We start from the raw sequence: 21,077 nt of genomic DNA on the forward strand, positions 1-21,077 counted from the left end.
GTAAATCCATGTAGCTTCCCCACATTTCTCACGAGATAGAAACCATGTATTCAACGACGTGACCCCGCACGCCAAAATTACTCTCAATCTCAAAATAAATAAGTGAGAAATAGAAATAAATCGACGACGTATCCCACACGCCCAAAATATTCTCAAATCCGTAAAGGAAACCAGAAATTAGTATAAGCAAATCCTATTTCCAAAAATCTCTCAAAATCTCCAAGAAACCAACCAAATCCAAAATCTTTAATTAGGCATTCCCGATGCCAAAACCGAAAGTCAATAAATAATTTAGAAAATCCAACTCCATCGAAACTCATCTCGAGAATCTTCCAGGAACTTAAATCGCCAATTAGAAATATACTTAATTCCGGAAAATTACCTCGGAAATAATTCGTCGAAAATCAACGTCAATTATAAATTCGAATCCGAGCATAACAAATTAATATCCGAAATTCACAACCGGTAAAAATCATAAATACTTCATGAAAATCATTATTGAAAGCAAATCCACGAGATAAATCGAAATCAAATTCCGAAATCAATTCATATGCTCGGAAAGTAATATGTTAATTAAATAAAGCATTAATTCAAGAAAATAAATGCATGCATCATTACTTAAAACAACTTAGAATTACATATGCACGCGCTCGGTTTAACGTTCTCTACAACTTTCATGAAGAACATTTTCTCAAATTTTGACCCGAACAAAAAGTCAACTTTTAGGGCCACTAAAAGTATCGAAACAAAGTAAAAAGTGAAAGTAATTGTTGTTTACTGTCCAAATGACTAGTAAACTGGTAAATTGAGGTACGAGACGTTACAGCTTCTCTCTTTCTCTATTGACATGTCAACTTCATTCTTATGTCAAAATGCTTAAGCAATATTCTTTCCTCTCCAATCTCCATAAATGTTCAAACACACTTATCTAACTTAGGCATCGGAGTGTGTTTAGCCGGCCTTAGGCTGGTCCTCCGATAACCTTCCATCTCTTCACATTTGCAGGTCCTTTCTATAGAGGTCTGCCAACTCGAGGCAGTGGATGCCCAACATTAGGTAGAGGATATTGTACGCCCAAGCCAAAGTGGATGCTTAAGAGGAGGTTGATATACGCCCAAGTCCCAGATTGGACACCCAAGTCACAGATTGGATGCCCAATGTCAATTGGAGGAATCCCGTGACGTAAGGTGAAAGGAGCCCGAGACCAAACTATCAGCTTCACCCAACGAGAGAGTTGTTATGATGAACCTCCTCCAACTTCAAATGGTGGATGCCCAACGTCATGAAGAAGACGATATAAGCCCGAGCTAGACTATCAGTTTCACCAATAAAGGAGAATGGAGGCCCAACACCAGGTGAAGGAAGCCCGAGGCGAGGCTACCAGTTTCACCCAACCAAGGAGCATGGAGGCCAAACATCAGGTGAAGGAAGCCCGAGGCGTGGCTACCAGTTTCACCCAACCAAGGAGCATGGAGGCCCAACATCAGGTGAAGGAAGCCCGAGGAGAGGCTATCAGTTTCACCCAACAAGGGAGCTGGACACCCAACGTCAAGTGGAGGAAGCCCAAGGCGAGTTTATCAGTTTCATCCTAGAAGGGAGTAGACAACAAACGATCATACTTCTATCTATTCTAAAGAAGGAATGATAAAGGCCTTCCTGCCTCACTCAAGAAGAAAAGAGCGGTGTCCAAGGCCAAGTTTCCAATCTTACTCAAGGAGGTCAAAGGAAGAGGACCATCGAGGTCTTACTTCAGTAGTTTGGTTACAAGAGGTGGACGACCAAGACTAGGCACAGGACCACCAGAGCATACCTTCAGTCACAAGTGGACGACCAAGGCTACTCACGTAGTCAAACTAATTGAAGGAAAAGATAGGCCCACTTGAAGAAAACAACCCCACCACTTTATACTTGGATTTCAACGGAACTTCCGTTGACTCATTGATGCCGAAATTGGCATCAACAAGGGTTTTGACGTCTGTGTTGTTTATATTTCAAGGGAAAATGTCTATTTACCCAAATTTGAGCCACACTAACCCCATTTACCCAAACATCTTACAAGATTGCCCACTTGCCCAACAAATTACATATTTTTTGCTCTAATACCAAATTAAATTTTTTATATATTATTTTTGGGACAATTTTTCCCTCGCTCTCTTTGTTAATTAGAGAGAGAGACTTCGCGGGACTCCGGTCGCCGGCCGTGGGACTCCAATCACCGGTCACCTAAATCCGGTGACCAGCCACGAGAATCCGATCATCGACAGCTGGAATTCGGCAATCGGTGACCTGAGTCTGGCGTTAAGTTTTATTGCCCCCCAATGATACCTTATAAAATTTTTATTGCCCCCCAATAAAATTTTATTTGGGGGTAATAAAAGTCTCTGATGACCACTTTGCAAACTTCCCGCAACCTCTGAAATGGTGACCGGAGTCCAACCTTCTGTTTTATTGCCCCCCCCACCCCCTAAAATAATCTTTCTATTACCCCCCAATAATATCCAATAAACATTTTATTGCCCCCCAATAAACTTTATTGCCCCCAATAAAAATTTATTGGGGGGTAATAAAAGTCTCCTGCAACCTCCGGCCGGTGCCCAGAGTCCAACGACTGGTGGCCGGATTCGGGTAGCCGGTGACTGAATTTTGATAGGAGCATTTTGATGCGATGTTTTAATAGTTATTTCCTCATATTTTACTTTGTTATTTCCTTAAATAAATCAATTTTAATAAAGTTTCTATTTTTAGGTACCAAAGAGCAAATGGAGAAGAAATGAGCTTAAAGGCAAATGACAAGTAAGGGAACGTTGAGAATGACATAGGCAAGGCACGAGGGCTGCAAAATAAGCTGAAATGAAGCTTTCCTAGTCCAGCTAGGAAATCCTGGTCAGACTAGGAAACCCAATCAAAGTAGGAATCCTGGGTCAACTAGGAAACATGTTCGGAGAAATGAAGAAAAATGCAGAGTCCTAGTTGGACTAGGAAACCTACTCCTGCCAGGAAAAAGAATCCTAATGACACAAGGAGTCCTAGTTGAACTAGGAAAGCAAAAGAAGATTTCGGAAGGTTCAAGAACATTTCATGTGAAGAGTCCACGTTGGACTAGGAGTCCTGATGATGACAATAAGATACCTGGGTGGACTAGGAGAGCCCAAGAACAAGCTCAAAATGTCCTCTACAAAGGTGATATGGATTGGGAGTTATTTTTGACAAGAAAACATGGTTAAAAATCAAATTTGGAGTCCGTATTAGAGATAGACTGATTTTGGCCGAATTTCAAGTATATATCTGGATAATGACATCTCAATTAAATCCTAAATGCATGTAGACATGATTGTGGCCAAAGGGAGACTTATACAGATAATGAAGGAGAATTTCAAAGGATTACAACATGCAGAAAGGTTGAAAACAGGTCCAGATACATTCTTTGAAGTCCACATTTCATTCTTGGCTGAAATTGAGGAGATAAATCATAAAATAATCATATATATTTTTGCATTTTGGAGGCTTCCCATTGGTTGGATGACACATGAAGGATGACGTGGAATTATCTGATTGGCTAATGATGTGTGGATGAATCAGATAATTCCTAGAAATTAAATGATGTGTGGAATTATCTGACTGAGCTCATTACCGAGAAATGCAGAGAGAGAGAGAGTGATGAAAGAGGACTCATGGATTGGAAAAGAGTGGGATCAGAAGCGGGATTGTTGGCGGCATTGGAGTCTCTGGCGCTGTTTGATAAGGTTCTCAGATAGAAATCCCACTCGCGGTTGTCTCTGTCCGCCATTTTCTTCTCAAAATCAAAAATCCAAAGCGTGCTTCTTGCTTCGCCGGAACAAATCCAACTAGTTTTCCTACCATAAATTGAGAACGAAGCTCGAAAATCAGAAGTGGAACTGGCAATAACACCGACTTGTATTTGGACAACAGGTCGTTTAAAATTGTGATTTAATTTCGAGCCGTCAGATAAAAATAGTTATTAAAAAAAAAATTAACAGTGTCACAGTATTCCGATAGATTTCTAGACTCAAGGACTAATCCATTGACGCATGTAAAATGCTACAACTGTGCATTGCAGCACAATGGCCTAGCTACTTTGACAACTTCTTGAGTCGAACGTGGGTAAATAACTAAATCATGAAATTCTCAACCACTAGACCACTTACAGTGGTTCAATCCAGGATTTAAGAGTAAATAATTACAAAATTCTCAATAGCCTGGTGATCGCGTGATCATGACCCGTTAGTTTAGACTAGTGTTCACCAAAACACTAGGTTTAAGATTAAAATATTTAAAATTCATTTAAATCTCAATCTTTAATATTTTTTTTCATTTGTTTTCTTAAAGGGAGAATCTGTATGTGCTGGGGCCATTTTCTTCAAATAAATGACCATTAAACAGTCACAAAATTATAGGTGGTTTGTTTTTATGTGTCACAATAGTTCTCTTACTACAACTTTTTAATCTATATAGTCGAATGCAGCAGAAAGATATGTAATGGTCATCTTGGCATGCATTAATGAAATCCACATTTCTTTCAAAAAAAAAATCTATTATGATTCACCAACACTACTATGATGGTGCATTTTGTTCAATTTTTTTCTTCTATTATGCATAGATCTTCTTCTTTTTTTCAATTGTAACTAATTTTTTTCATCAAACAAATAATAATTCGTTTTCATCTATAAAAAAAAAAAAAAAAAAAAAACCAAAGCAAGGATTAATATGTGTATTTTCTTATAGTGGCATAAAACAACATATTCCTTAATTGGTCATTAGGGTTTCATGTTGTATATTTCATACAAGAATTTCCGCCAGAGCTTTAGGCTCTAGCTTGGTTGTGATGACCTGGATTTCTGTTATGTAATTTTGGTAATTAATAATGGATCAGTTGTACGAATAATTGTTTTTGTGCTTTATTCGTAGGTTGTATGTGAAGTGGAATGGTTTTCGTACGTGTAATTATTCGAATTTCACAGTTTAGGGGGTCGTGTGAAGTTTGACTTTTTATACGTCGGGATTCTTGGAAAACTTCCTACACGAAAGTTGTAGAGAGCGTCGATACGAGTTCGTGGACATGTGGAATGCGGGAATTGGAGTTCGTATGAGAAAGTTATGGCCATTGGAAGAAGTTTCCATTTTGGTATAAATAGAGAAAAATCAGAATTTCTTTCATAATTTCAAGTTTCCATTTCCGGAATCCTTTTTTTTCTCCCTCTTTTCTCTCTCGGTCGATACCTTCAGTGTCTGAGTTTTCCATCTGACCCGACCCGAACCCAGCGACCTGACCCGGCTTTTCTAGCTAACTGCGGCGGTCTCTTGTCGTGAAACTTGATCAGCTAGTTCGCCTCCTCCGTCCGGTCGTCCCTGTGGTGTTCTCTAGCGACGATATCCACCGTGTGCGGTGCAGAAAGGCGGAGCAAGGTGGTATTTTCGGACCCGACCGGAAAACGTAGCTTCGGCGACCGTACGGCTTCAAGTTTCCTTCCTTGGCTTCGTGGGGGTCTTCTGAGTCGATCTATGGTGTTCTTTTGGATCAATTTACGTGGAAATCGGTTTAACTCAGTTTGAGCAAAAATCCAAAGCTTGTGAGGTAGTTTTCGATCCTTTATGCTTGTTTTCTGACTTCGAGCTAGTTATGAGAATTCACAAGCATGCTTAGATGAAGCTTTTTGATGTTGGGAGTTTTGGGAAATATTGAGTTTTGGCCGGTGGAGGTGCGCCACCGCCTGTGGCGGAGATCTGGTGGCTTTCCGGCCATTTAGGGAACTTTTTTTGGTGTTATATATGTTCTACTCGTTGATACGAGCGTTTCGATATATAATATGCAAATTTTGGAGTTCGTATGGAATTGTTATGATTTTTGCAGTTTCATATCGATCGATTTATTCGATCCGTGAGGATTCGAGCGTCCGATCGACTTGTGGGTTGCTCACATCGATCGTCGACGTATTCGAGAGGCTTTGGGAGGTCTCGGACGTGGTTTTGCCTCGATTGGCGCCACCTTGGGGATTTTAGTTCAAAACAGAGGTTTCGAACTTAGATCAAATGTGAATCATTACTAAGTTGGAACTGTATGTGATTAGGTACTTGACGAAGTATTTGGACGGTTATTTCGTGGATTGGCTGCTTTGTGCTTTATTGAAGACGCAGCGGGAGTTCGAGGTGAGTAATCTCACGAAGTTCATTCACGAACGGGCTTACCATATTGTTTTGAGAGTTATTTAGTAACTGCAAACTATAGTTGGTATTAGTAGGCATTCCTGAGCGGATGACTACATATATATATTTATGTGAAATATATATGTTTTGGTGGTTTGTGGATTTATGAAAACAATATGCATGAATTGATGCTCTTTATTGTTTTGTGTTATGGCTTTTCGGAAAACAATGATTGTGGAAATGATTGATTTCGATTTGTTTTGAAAAGCGTTGAGATTTGAGAAAAGCGTTGAGAATTGGGTATGAAAACAATATGCATGAATTGATGCTCTTTATTGTTTTGTGTTATGGCTTTTCGGAAAACAATGATTGTGGAAATGATTGATTTCGATTGTTTTGAAAAGTGTTGAGATTCGTGTAACATTTTGGGTCCAATGCGACTCCTTAAATGCTTTATTCCAAGGGACTGAAAAGTTCGAGGAACGAAGGTCTTTGACCTTGGACAGAATATCAGGTAATCACGTCTTTGGCCGGACGAGTGGTTACGTTTTAGTTAGAGCTCTAGTCTGTCTGCCATATAGGTAATTCATGGGATAACGGGAACTGGTTATTGATAACTCATGACATTACGGGTTTTTAAGGGGACAAGGTGCAAGTTGTTTTCCTTATTAACGATTTGATAGAATTCAATTGTGAGTTGTTTTCTATGGTACGATTTTGGTACAATTGATAGAAATCAAGGAGTGAGTTGCTTTCTATGTTATATTGATAGAAATCAAGGAGTGAGTTGCTTTCTATGTTATATTTATAAAATTCAAGTGTGATTTCTATGGTACGATTTTGGTACGATTGATAGAAACCAAGCAGTGAGTTGTTTTCTATGTTTCGTTTAAAAGGAACCAAGGTGTATGTTGTTTTCCTTTATTTCGATTTGACAGGAAATCAAAGCGTGAGTTGTTTTCCTTATTTCTGGTGTGAGTTGTGTTAACTGTTTTGAGTTACTCATACGGGCTTGCAAAATCTTACCGGGTTATTTGTTGTGTGGCAACCCGGTGCACCATTCAAACAGTGTAGGGGTTAATCCTGCAGGTCAGGAAAATCGTGGCTGAAGTTGGGGTTGCATACTTGCAGCGAAACGGTAGGAAGCCAATCTTGTGACTTTACCGTTATTTTGGACTTCCGTTGTAGTAAGCTCTGAGGAGCATTTACGTTTTATCTTGTTGTTGACAATTTAATTCTTAAGCTTATGTAATATATGACTCTGTGGTGTGGGTCAATATTGACATAGTAGGTTCAGGGCATCAATATGTGTGTAGTTAAAGGGAAAAAGTTTCCAGGTATTTTATATTGATGGCTGAACGATCGCGCATGTATAATTATGAGATTATATATCCATTTTTATTTGTGTTAAAAATCAGGGGCGTGACATTGGTGGTGGTGGAGATCTAGAAGTATAAGAATTGGGGGTGGTCTGGAATGGGTTCTCGGACCGAGCTTAATTTTCCTTACTTTCTTGCCCGAGCTAAGGCAAGGGCAAAGATAGGGTAGGTAGGGGCTTCGACGATCTCGACCATAGAGTCTGGGCTCTTACCTCGGTTTCTTTCCTTCTTTGTTCTTTTGGACTATTTTAGTTAATTAACATTTTTTTGTTTTGCACAAGCATGCAAAATTGTTCCTCTTTTATGTCAATATGGCAAGCCTCCTTTGATTTCTTGTGTTGTCTCGATGCATTGGTGAGTTGACTACAGTCCACTGTGAGCTCATGTATTGGTGAATTAGTTGTGTATTTTTTTGTTTTTCTTTTTTTCACACTTATTGAATAAATATGCTATCAAGTCTGAAATGATTTTATTTAGTAAGGATTTTCTCCCTGTAGGTTGAAAATGCATAGCAGTCTGCTCTTTTGGGAGTCTAAGCTCTAATATAAGTAATTTTTTTTTCAATGACTCGGTGTAGTCGGAGAATATATGAATTTCATTCAGTCAAACAACAGTATAAGGAATTAAATTCCAGAGAGTGGGTAACTAAAATTCCTCAATATGTGTAGTGTCTTTTAGAAAATTAAATGATAGAGAGCCACTTGACAATTGTTGGAACGAAAAAAATTTATGTCCAAGAAATTTTAGAATTTTAATCCTCTCCATTGTAACGTAAATGCATAGTTTACTTTGGCTTGAATGCTATGTAAAAACAAACAAAACAAAACAAGAGAATTTCCTACTTTTCAAGGTAACAAACTCTTTTTTTATAATTCTATAATTCTTTCAAAAACAAACAAAACAAACGTTTCTTCGTTTGTGAAAGTTACAACCAGATTCTAGAATGTATGCTATTAACAAACATGCCAACTCTATTCAACAATATTAGTTTAAATGAATGACTATTTAACATTTTCAACTCATCTATTTTGAAACACCGAACCCTCAAAGTACGATCAATTTTATTGTAGGGTGATTTAAACATAACGTATCACGTTTACATAGAATTATACTTTTTAGATATTTAGTTGCATGTCATTCGTTGTTAATCCCAGCAAAGTTGATTGTATACATGCATTGCCAACTCGAGTGAGATTATCAGAAGGCTACGAGGAACTAAGTGTCTATTTTATTATTGTCTAGTAAACCTGATCCTTTGGAGAACATTTACAATGGTATATTATTAGCAATAGCAAGGACTATTTCTTTTACCTTCTTTCTAAACTAGTCCAAGTATATTAATAACATTTTCCCTTAATTTTTCTTTTTTACAGGGTCTACTTTCGCTACTTACCTCTGTGTTGATTTCATGGATTGTTGCTTCACCTAGATTTGGCAATGGGCTATGTTATGGCCAAAATCGTACTCTTAACGTACTTGATTTTGGTGCCTCTGGTGATGGCATAGCAGATGATACTGAAGTAACTAACTATGCTTTCATTAAACTCATCCTACATGTTATTATGTTGTTTTTGTTTTGTTCTTTGTTTTTTTTGTTTTTTTTTGCAATGAAACACATTAATTTAGAGTCACATATTACATATATTAGTATAATTAACGATTGACACATTACGTATAATTATCGATTGACACATTACGACTTGTGTTTTAAGTGAGTAACATTTTCATTACCTTTTGTACAACTCGTGAACACATGATATTTATGCTAATTGCATTTCTAATTTATATACAGGCTTTCTTAAATGCATGGAAGACACTTTGCGAGACTGGCCAAACCCTAAACATCCCCGCAGGGAAGACCTTTGTAGTCAAACCTCTTCAACTTGTAGGTCCATGCAAATCCAATAACGTTGGAATTCAGGTAATTAAAGTGTGTGATTGGTATCTTTGTTGTAATAATGTTCACACGGTCACCAATGACCCATCCTTAGATTTAATATCATGATTGGCATTTAAAGAATAAATTTTAAATATTTTAATCTCAACGCTTAAAATCAAATCCAAATGTGAGTGACCACAAAATTATTGGTCACTTGATAACAACGATGTGCTCATCATGGATCTTTATTCAAGTAATTATTTATTCTCAAAATTAAATTGCATGAATAATTTTTTTATGATCCCTTGTATCAGATTGATGGGAATATTGTCGGTCCATCCACTCTTAGCGAATGGGCAGACGCGTGCAAAATCGGACAATGTTGGCTATGCTTTCTAAACGTGAAGGGCCTCGTCATCAAGGGGGAAGGACTTATAAATGGCAATGGTCCAATTTGGTGGAAACAAGAAACCCAATCCATAAATGTAATAAGTCTATAATTTCCTAGTAGAAACCCAATCCATAAAAATTAAATCTTAGAGCTAAATTAACAAATTGATGTGCCATATTATAAAACAATATATGCCCATAATGGTACCACTGTCTGATAAAACTGTATAGATTCTATCTGCAATTGCATGATATGCATTCACCATTTTGCTGTTATTTCTGTTGAAAACAAAAATGATTGAATGTTTGGTTTATTTGTTTATATCAGGACACTGACATGACTTGCAAACCACCTACGGTAATATTTTTTCTTCATAAATTATTGTGAACTTAGTTTTGGAGTTGTTAAGAATTATTGTAATAATATGTTTCTTTCTTGCAGGCTTTAAACTTCCACAAATGCGACCAACTTCAATTATCTGGATTTACTTCCCGTGATAGTCCGAGAGCCCATATATTTATACATAGCAGCAATGGTGTACGTATCTCAAACATTCACTTGAGTGCACCGGAAAAAAGCCCGAATACTGATGGCATTGACATCTCTTTATCAAGCCAAGTGACCATACAAGACTCTTTCATCGGAACTGGTAATTCAAGTTGAAGTTACTCTGATTCTCCTCTTTATTGAATTAATAAGCTAACTCAACTTAGATTATTATTTTGTTATTTCAATTAATTACTACAGGTGATGATTGCATTGCAATTAAGGGAGGCTCCTCTTTTGTAAACATAACTCATGTAACATGCGGACCAGGTCATGGCTTCAGGTAGCTAAAACTCCAGCCTCTTTTGTTGGTTATATTGGAAAGAATCGAACCTCTTGACCTAACCTAATCCTAAATGTAATGTCCCTTGAAAAAACAATGAGAATTATTTATTACATGTTTCTGATTTTAACCCTGTGTGTTTTCTCTAGTGTGGGTAGTTTAGGGCAAGATCCAGCTACTACAGATAATGTCGAACAAGTACACTTTCAGAATTGTATCTGCAACAAATCTACAAACTGTGCAAGAATCAAAACATGGATGGTACGTAATTCTATCAAATTCTTAATTACAAATCTCGTAGACATATTCTATATGTTTCTTTCTGAATATTTCTTCATTGTTTTACTTAAAGGGTGGATCTGGATATGCTCGGGCGATTTTCTTCAGACAAATGATCCTTGAACAGTCACAAAATCCTATTATAATTGACCAACACTACTGCAATGGCGGACATAATTGCCCAGCTAAGGTAAAAGTTTCATATAGAGAAATGCTTGATTAAATTGGAATTAAATAATGTAAATAATTAATTTTAAAAATATATAATTTTATATAATTGTTGATATGATCAAATGGTAAAATTCTCCTCTTTTTCCATTGTAAGTAAGATATTTTTTTTCAATCTGATCATATATAGTTACCGTTCGTCTAAAATAAAAATGAAGCAAGGAATTTGTGTAGTTTCTTAAAGTAGCAGAACAATACATTCCTTAATTGGTCATTTACCACTAAAGAACGCTAGTGGAATGATCTGAATATCTGATTGAAAAACTAAAACTAGAAGATCCCAATTGGAAACGTACATGTTATACGGGGTACATGCATGTATTAGATATATGCATGTTCACTGCATAAAGCAAGAACTCATGTAAGGAAACATTTTGTATGAAAGAGGGTTTTAGTATCTATAAGTTATCCTAGCTTTCATTTTGATGGTAAACTATCACAAACCATCACAAGTAATGATTGAGTTGCAGATCATCTCATGCTTTTTTTTTTTTTTTTTTTTCTTTTGTTATGAACAGACGGGAGCAGTGAAAGTTAGCAATGTAACATTCAGTGGCATTACCGGAACTTCAGCAAGTGAGCAAGCAATCACACTGGATTGCTCCGACTTGGGTTGTACCGATATCTTGATGGATCATGTCAACATAACCTCCGCATCCGGATTGCCACTTCGTTCTGTGTGCAACAAGGCCAGTGGGAAAGCTAGTTTTACTTCACCTCCGATTCCATGCCTGTCGTCTAATGGATCTTTGTCATCAGTGATTGCACCAATCTCGGTCAACTTATTAAGGCCAAACCATTCTTATTTGAGTTATTTTGGAATTCATGCCCATAAAACAATCAAAGCTTAACTATACTACTAAATTTGAGGGTCATAGCCTAATATTTGAAACAGAGGGGCATCTTTTTTAAGTTTAATCTAAGAGTATAGTTTGTAGGAATGCAATTATGATTCCTGAACTTCATGTGTAGATGAACCAGAATGGTCATCTACCATATTTATATCCGTTGTATATTTCTTATGAGGGTTAACCTCTAGTAATAAAATGTTCAGTTCTGACCAAAAAAGAAATCTAATAGTATAGTTTTTCTTCTAGTTGGTCAGCCAATTAATATATTATACCCGCTGTAAAAATAATTTTGATGCCATCAATAGTACAAGTGTTACTCTAATATTGAACTACTTTTGTGCATCGATATATAAAGAAATTTTCAAAACTTTATTGATTACTGAACCTTAACCATAGAGAAAAGAGTAATGCTATGTGAACCGTCTTTTTGGGTACCACTTACAACACAAATCTCAACTAGTTTCATTAAATGATGTGGTCGTGCCACATTAACTACCGTAAAAGATGGGATGCAGGTGGTAACTAGCATTATTCTAGAGAAAAAATAATTCTATGCCAACCACTTTTTTGGGTACCACATGTATCCCACTTTATGTGGCAGCTGATGTAATAAAAAACCCTACCTATCGCAAAATATAATTAAATCGTTGTTGTATCACATCAGCTGCCACATAAAGTGAAATGCATTTGGTATCTAAACAAATGATTTACTTAGTATTATTGTTGGAGTTGCTCTAAGAGTGTGTTTACTAACCTTGCTTCGAATTGAGAAGCAGTTGTAGAGAGAAAAGCTAGGAAAATGATGAAAATGAAGTGAATGCAAGTTACAGATTCCTCTTATATGTCATTGATCCAACAAATTTTAATCATTTTTTTTTTTTGGATGACAATGAAACTCCCCACCCCACTCTTGATGTCAGTGAGATTTGAACTCATGACCTCCACGGTGTTAATTAGGCTTGCTAACCAATAGCCCACGGCTCACCAACCATCATCTTCACTGTAAAGAAAATATTGCATAGTTTTAATGGGTGAGAATAGGGTGCAAATTTCTTTTGCACACGTAACCCTTTAAAAAAGGCTGCAAATTTAATTGTGGAGGACCACTGTTGTATACCAAAAGATCAGCAAGCATAGAGTACTGACACCCCGATTTTATGGGATTGAGCCCATGCCTTTCCTTTCCACCTCAACCACTCTTCTCCTATAAATACCAATCTTTTACAAGCAGAAAGAGGGGACTTCAACACTCTCCCAAAGCTATGTCAAAATGCATAGTCGCTTCTGACAGGACCCGCCCCGGATTTCACCCTGAAATCCGAAGTGGCCCTGCGGGGCCTACCTTAGAAGAAATTCTACCAAAAATTTGGCGAAACTTCCCCTAAAATGGGCTACCCAAAACCTGTAGAAAGCATTTACACTTCTAAATCAAATCATCCTTATGCTTCTGGAGCCACCCTGCTCCCCAACTCAACATCAATCTCCAATTCACAAAACATAAACCTCAACTTGAAAACATAAATCCATAGGTAATCAGAGCAATTCTAATAGAAAGGTAAATAAGGACAACCTAACTCAAAGGCAAACGCGGAACCATGCTGTTGACTATGCCTCAACTCCGTGTACGCCCGACCTCACTAATTCGCCTGCAAACTGGGCATTTGAAACCAAAGGGCCCAGGGGAAAGTATTGAAAACACGTTAGTGTGAGTGGACAAAAATAAGCAATTTTAAACAAAAGAGATTTTATACTTTCCCACATTTAATTTATTAAAAAAATCTCCCGATGCATGCACTGATTTAGGAAAACGAAACAAAAGGAGTTCCGCTCAAGAAAACCGACTAGCCCCGCTAGTCCCAAACAACTGAAAGGAAGGATGGAAACTCCGATACTCAACAGAATAAGACCAGCCCCGCTGGTTAAACGGAAATCAGACTAGGCCCCGCTAGTCAAGTAATGATAGGATATGGGGAAAAAAATATCACCATACGGGTAATGGAGCCTCCCAGGCTCTACCTACCCTCGACTGCCACTCACACATAGATTGTGCGAGGAGGAGAACTAATAACCTCGACTTCCACTCACACATAGATTGTGTGAGGAGGAGAACATTACCTTGACTGCCACCCACGTGAGGAGGAGAATACGTCACCTCTACTGCCACTCACCAACACAAAGTAAGTGAGGAGGAGAATAAGCTACCTCAACTGCCACTCACCAACACAAAGTCGGTGAGGAGGAGACCTAATCACATGACCCGCGTATGGTGAGGAAAAATCATCGAAAACCAGTAAATCCATGTAGCTTCCCCACATTTCTCACGAGATAGAAACCATGTATTCAACGACGTGACCCCGCACGCCAAAATTACTCTCAATCTCAAAATAAATAAGTGAGAAATAGAAATAAATCGACGACGTATCCCACACGCCCAAAATATTCTCAAATCCGTAAAGGAAACCAGAAATTAGTATAAGCAAATCCTATTTCCAAAATCTCTCAAAATCTCCAAGAAACCAACCAAATCCAAAATCTTTAATTAGGCATTCCCGATGCCAAAACCGAAAGTCAATAAATAATTTAGAAAATCCAACTCCATCGAAACTCATCTCGAGAATCTTCCAGGAACTTAAATCGCCAATTAGAAATATACTTAATTCCGGAAAATTACCTCGGAAATAATTCGTCGAAAATCAACGTCAATTATAAATTCGAATCCGAGCATAACAAATTAATATCCGAAATTCACAACCGGTAAAAATCATAAATACTTCATGAAAATCATTATTGAAAGCAAATCCACGAGATAAATCGAAATCAAATTCCGAAATCAATTCATATGCTCGGAAAGTAATATGTTAATTAAATAAAGCATTAATTCAAGAAAATAAATGCATGCATCATTACTTAAAACAACTTAGAATTACATATGCACGCGCTCGGTTTAACGTTCTCTACAACTTTCATGAAGAACATTTTCTCAAATTTTGACCCGAACAAAAAGTCAACTTTTAGGGCCACTAAAAGTATCGAAACAAAGTAAAAAGTGAAAGTAATTGTTGTTTACTGTCCAAATGACTAGTAAACTGGTAAATTGAGGTACGAGACGTTACAGCTTCTCTCTTTCTCTATTGACATGTCAACTTCATTCTTATGTCAAAATGCTTAAGCAATATTCTTTCCTCTCCAATCTCCATAAATGTTCAAACACACTTATCTAACTTAGGCATCGGAGTGTGTTTAGCCGGCCTTAGGCTGGTCCTCCGATAACCTTCCATCTCTTCACATTTGCAGGTCCTTTCTATAGAGGTCTGCCAACTCGAGGCAGTGGATGCCCAACATTAGGTAGAGGATATTGTACGCCCAAGCCAAAGTGGATGCTTAAGAGGAGGTTGATATACGCCCAAGTCCCAGATTGGACACCCAAGTCACAGATTGGATGCCCAATGTCAATTGGAGGAATCCCGTGACGTAAGGTGAAAGGAGCCCGAGACCAAACTATCAGCTTCACCCAACGAGAGAGTTGTTATGATGAACCTCCTCCAACTTCAAATGGTGGATGCCCAACGTCATGAAGAAGACGATATAAGCCCGAGCTAGACTATCAGTTTCACCAATAAAGGAGAATGGAGGCCCAACACCAGGTGAAGGAAGCCCGAGGCGAGGCTACCAGTTTCACCCAACCAAGGAGCATGGAGGCCAAACATCAGGTGAAGGAAGCCCGAGGCGTGGCTACCAGTTTCACCCAACCAAGGAGCATGGAGGCCCAACATCAGGTGAAGGAAGCCCGAGGAGAGGCTATCAGTTTCACCCAACAAGGGAGCTGGACACCCAACGTCAAGTGGAGGAAGCCCAAGGCGAGTTTATCAGTTTCATCCTAGAAGGGAGTAGACAACAAACGATCTTACTTCTATCTATTCTAAAGAAGGAATGATAAAGGCCTTCCTGCCTCACTCAAGAAGAAAAGAGCGGTGTCCAAGGCCAAGTTTCCAATCTTACTCAAGGAGGTCAAAGGAAGAGGACCATCGAGGTCTTACTTCAGTAGTTTGGTTACAAGAGGTGGACGACCAAGACTAGGCACAGGACCACCAGAGCATACCTTCAGTCACAAGTGGACGACCAAGGCTACTCACGTAGTCAAACTAATTGAAGGAAAAGATAGGCCCACTTGAAGAAAACAACCCCACCACTTTATACTTGGATTTCAACGGAACTTCCGTTGACTCATTGATGCCGAAATTGGCATCAACAAGGGTTTTGACGTCTGTGTTGTTTATATTTCAAGGGAAAATGTCTATTTACCCAAATTTGAGCCACACTAACCCCATTTACCCAAACATCTTACAAGATTGCCCACTTGCCCAACAAATTACATATTTTTTGCTCTAATACCAAATTAAATTTTTTATATATTATTTTGGGACAATTTTTCCCTCGCTCTCTTTGTTAATTAGAGAGAGAGACTTCGCGGGACTCCGGTCGCCGGCCGTGGGACTCCAATCACCGGTCACCTAAATCCGGTGACCAGCCACGAGAATCCGATCATCGACAGCTGGAATTCGGCAATCGGTGACCTGAGTCTGGCGTTAAGTTTTATTGCCCCCCAATGATACCTTATAAAATTTTTATTGCCCCCAATAAAATTTTATTTGGGGGTAATAAAAGTCTCTGATGACCACTTTGCAAACTTCCCGCAACCTCTGAAATGGTGACCGGAGTCCAACCTTCTGTTTTATTGCCCCCCCACCCCTAAAATAATCTTTCTATTACCCCCCAATAATATCCAATAAACATTTTATTGCCCCCCAATAAACTTTATTGCCCCCAATAAAAATTTATTGGGGGGTAATAAAAGTCTCCTGCAACCTCCGGCCGGTGCCCAGAGTCCAACGACTGGTGGCCGGATTCGGGTAGCCGGTGACTGAATTTTGATAGGAGCATTTTGATGCGATGTTTTAATAGTTATTTCCTCATATTTTACTTTGTTATTTCCTTAAATAAATCAATTTTAATAAAGTTTCTATTTTTAGGTACCAAAGAGCAAATGGAGAAGAAATGAGCTTAAAGGCAAATGACAAGTAAGGGAACGTTGAGAATGACATAGGCAAGGCACGAGGGCTGCAAAATAAGCTGAAATGAAGCTTTCCTAGTCCAGCTAGGAAATCCTGGTCAGACTAGGAAACCCAATCAAAGTAGGAATCCTGGGTCAACTAGGAAACATGTTCGGAGAAATGAAGAAAAATGCAGAGTCCTAGTTGGACTAGGAAACCTACTCCTGCCAGGAAAAAGAATCCTAATGACACAAGGAGTCCTAGTTGAACTAGGAAAGCAAAAGAAGATTTCGGAAGGTTCAAGAACATTTCATGTGAAGAGTCCACGTTGGACTAGGAGTCCTGATGATGACAATAAGATACCTGGGTGGACTAGGAGAGCCCAAGAACAAGCTCAAAATGTCCTCTACAAAGGCGATATGGATTGGGAGTTATTTTTGACAAGAAAACATGGTTAAAAATCAAATTTGGAGTCCGTATTAGAGATAGACTGATTTTGGCCGAATTTCAAGTATATATCTGGATAATGACATCTCAATTAAATCCTAAATGCATGTAGACATGATTGTGGCCAAAGGGAGACTTCTACAGATAATGAAGGAGAATTTCAAAGGATTACAACATGCAGAAAGGTTGAAAACAGGTCCAGATACATTCTTTGAAGTCCACATTTCATTCTTGGCTGAAATTGAGGAGATAAATCATAAAATAATCATATATATTTTTGCATTTTGGAGGCTTCCCATTGGTTGGATGACACATGAAGGATGACGTGGAATTATCTGATTGGCTAATGATGTGTGGATGAATCAGATAATTCCTAGAAATTAAATGATGTGTGGAATTATCTGACTGAGCTCATTACCGAGAAATGCAGAGAGAGAGAGAGTGATGAAAGAGGACTCATGGATTGGAAAAGAGTGGGATCAGAAGCGGGATTGTTGGCGGCATTGGAGTCTCTGGCGCTGTTTGATAAGGTTCTCAGATAGAAATCCCACTCGCGGTTGTCTCTGTCCGCCATTTTCTTCTCAAAATCAAAAATCCAAAGCGTGCTTCTTGCTTCGCCGGAACAAATCCAACTAGTTTTCCTACCATAAATTGAGAACGAAGCTCGAAAATCAGAAGTGGAACTGGCAATAACACCGACTTGTATTTGGACAACAGGTCGTTTAAAATTGTGATTTAATTTCGAGCCGTCAGATAAAAATAGTTATTAAAAAAAAATTAACAGTGTCACAGTATTCCGATAGATTTCTAGACTCAAGGACTAATCCATTGACGCATGTAAAATGCTACAACTGTGCATTGCAGCACAATGGCCTAGCTACTTTGACAACTTCTTGAGTCGAACGTGGGTAAATAACTAAATCATGAAATTCTCAACCACTAGACCACTTACAGTGGTTCAATCCAGGATTTAAGAGTAAATAATTACAAAATTCTCAATAGCCTGGTGATCGCGTGATCATGACCCGTTAGTTTAGACTAGTGTTCACCAAAACACTAGGTTTAAGATTAAAATATTTAAAATTCATTTAAATCTCAATCTTTAATATTTTTTTCATTTGTTTTCTTAAAGGGAGAATCTGTATGTGCTGGGGCCATTTTCTTCAAATAAATGACCATTAAACAGTCACAAAATTATAGGTGGTTTGTTTTTATGTGTCACAATAGTTCTCTTACTACAACTTTTTAATCTATATAGTCGAATGCAGCAGAAAGATATGTAATGGTCATCTTGGCATGCATTAATGAAATCCACATTTCTTTCAAAAAAAAATCTATTATGATTCACCAACACTACTATGATGGTGCATTTTGTTCAATTTTTTTCTTCTATTATGCATAGATCTTCTTCTTTTTTTCAATTGTAACTAATTTTTTTCATCAAACAAATAATAATTCGTTTTCATCTATAAAAAAAAAAAAAAAAAAAAAACCAAAGCAAGGATTAATATGTGTATTTTCTTATAGTGGCATAAAACAACATATTCCTTAATTGGTCATTAGGGTTTCATGTTGTATATTTCATACAAGAATTTCCGCCAGAGCTTTAGGCTCTAGCTTGGTTGTGATGACCTGGATTTCTGTTATGTAATTTTGGTAATTAATAATGGATCAGTTGTACGAATAATTGTTTTTGTGCTTTATTCGTAGGTTGTATGTGAAGTGGAATGGTTTTCGTACGTGTAATTATTCGAATTTCACAGTTTAGGGGGTCGTGTGAAGTTTGACTTTTTATACGTCGGGATTCTTGGAAAACTTCCTACACGAAAGTTGTAGAGAGCGTCGATACGAGTTCGTGGACATGTGGAATGCGGGAATTGGAGTTCGTATGAGAAAGTTATGGCCATTGGAAGAAGTTTCCATTTTGGTATAAATAGAGAAAAATCAGAATTTCTTTCATAATTTCAAGTTTCCATTTCCGGAATCCTTTTTTTTCTCCCTCTTTTCTCTCTCGGTCGATACCTTCAGTGTCTGAGTTTTCCATCTGACCCGACCCGAACCCAGCGACCTGACCCGGCTTTTCTAGCTAACTGCGGCGGTCTCTTGTCGTGAAACTTGATCAGCTAGTTCGCCTCCTCCGTCCGGTCGTCCCTGTGGTGTTCTCTAGCGACGATATCCACCGTGTGCGGTGCAGAAAGGCGGAGCAAGGTGGTATTTTCGGACCCGACCGGAAAACGTAGCTTCGGCGACCGTACGGCTTCAAGTTTCCTTCCTTGGCTTCGTGGGGGTCTTCTGAGTCGATCTATGGTGTTCTTTTGGATCAATTTACGTGGAAATCGGTTTAACTCAGTTTGAGCAAAAATCCAAAGCTTGTGAGGTAGTTTTCGATCCTTTATGCTTGTTTTCTGACTTCGAGCTAGTTATGAGAATTCACAAGCATGCTTAGATGAAGCTTTTTGATGTTGGGAGTTTTGGGAAATATTGAGTTTTGGCCGGTGGAGGTGCGCCACCGCCTGTGGCGGAGATCTGGTGGCTTTCCGGCCATTTAGGGAACTTTTTTTGGTGTTATATATGTTCTACTCGTTGATACGAGCGTTTCGATATATAATATGCAAATTTTGGAGTTCGTATGGAATTGTTATGATTTTTGCAGTTTCATATCGATCGATTTATTCGATCCGTGAGGATTCGAGCGTCCGATCGACTTGTGGGTTGCTCACATCGATCGTCGACGTATTCGAGAGGCTTTGGGAGGTCTCGGACGTGGTTTTGCCTCGATTGGCGCCACCTTGGGGATTTTAGTTCAAAACAGAGGTTTCGAACTTAGATCAAATGTGAATCATTACTAAGTTGGAACTGTATGTGATTAGGTACTTGACGAAGTATTTGGACGGTTATTTCGTGGATTGGCTGCTTTGTGCTTTATTGAAGACGCAGCGGGAGTTCGAGGTGAGTAATCTCACGAAGTTCATTCACGAACGGGCTTACCATATTGTTTTGAGAGTTATTTAGTAACTGCAAACTATAGTTGGTATTAGTAGGCATTCCTGAGCGGATGACTACATATATATATTTATGTGAAATATATATGTTTTGGTGGTTTGTGGATTTATGAAAACAATATGCATGAATTGATGCTCTTTATTGTTTTGTGTTATGGCTTTTCGGAAAACAATGATTGTGGAAATGATTGATTTCGATTTGTTTTGAAAAGCGTTGAGATTTGAGAAAAGCGTTGAGAATTGGGTATGAAAACAATATGCATGAATTGATGCTCTTTATTGTTTTGTGTTATGGCTTTTCGGAAAACAATGATTGTGGAAATGATTGATTTCGATTGTTTTGAAAAGTGTTGAGATTCGTGTAACATTTTGGGTCCAATGCGACTCCTTAAATGCTTTATTCCAAGGGACTGAAAAGTTCGAGGAACGAAGGTCTTTGACCTTGGACAGAATATCAGGTAATCACGTCTTTGGCCGGACGAGTGGTTACGTTTTAGTTAGAGCTCTAGTCTGTCTGCCATATAGGTAATTCATGGGATAACGGGAACTGGTTATTGATAACTCATGACATTACGGGTT

At 38.3% G+C, this 21,077-nt stretch overlaps 1 protein-coding gene across 1 annotated transcript; it reads left to right on the plus strand.

Moving 5' to 3' along the window:
• The first annotated feature begins 1,337 nt into the window (after positions 1 to 1,337).
• Positions 1,338 to 11,998, plus strand: LOC112198896 (probable polygalacturonase At3g15720). Its single transcript, XM_024339991.1, has 10 exons — positions 1,338 to 1,487; positions 8,915 to 9,061; positions 9,334 to 9,462; positions 9,735 to 9,905; positions 10,139 to 10,168; positions 10,253 to 10,460; positions 10,559 to 10,640; positions 10,790 to 10,901; positions 10,993 to 11,109; positions 11,666 to 11,998. The coding sequence occupies exons 1-10, from the start codon at positions 1,338 to 1,340 to the stop codon at positions 11,996 to 11,998; spliced, it is 1,479 nt and encodes a 492-aa protein (XP_024195759.1).
• Positions 11,999 to 21,077: the final 9,079 nt, after the last annotated feature.

This window comes from Rosa chinensis, chromosome 4 (assembly GCF_002994745.2).
Source record: "Rosa chinensis cultivar Old Blush chromosome 4, RchiOBHm-V2, whole genome shotgun sequence".
NCBI classification, from domain to species: domain Eukaryota; kingdom Viridiplantae; phylum Streptophyta; class Magnoliopsida; order Rosales; family Rosaceae; genus Rosa; species Rosa chinensis.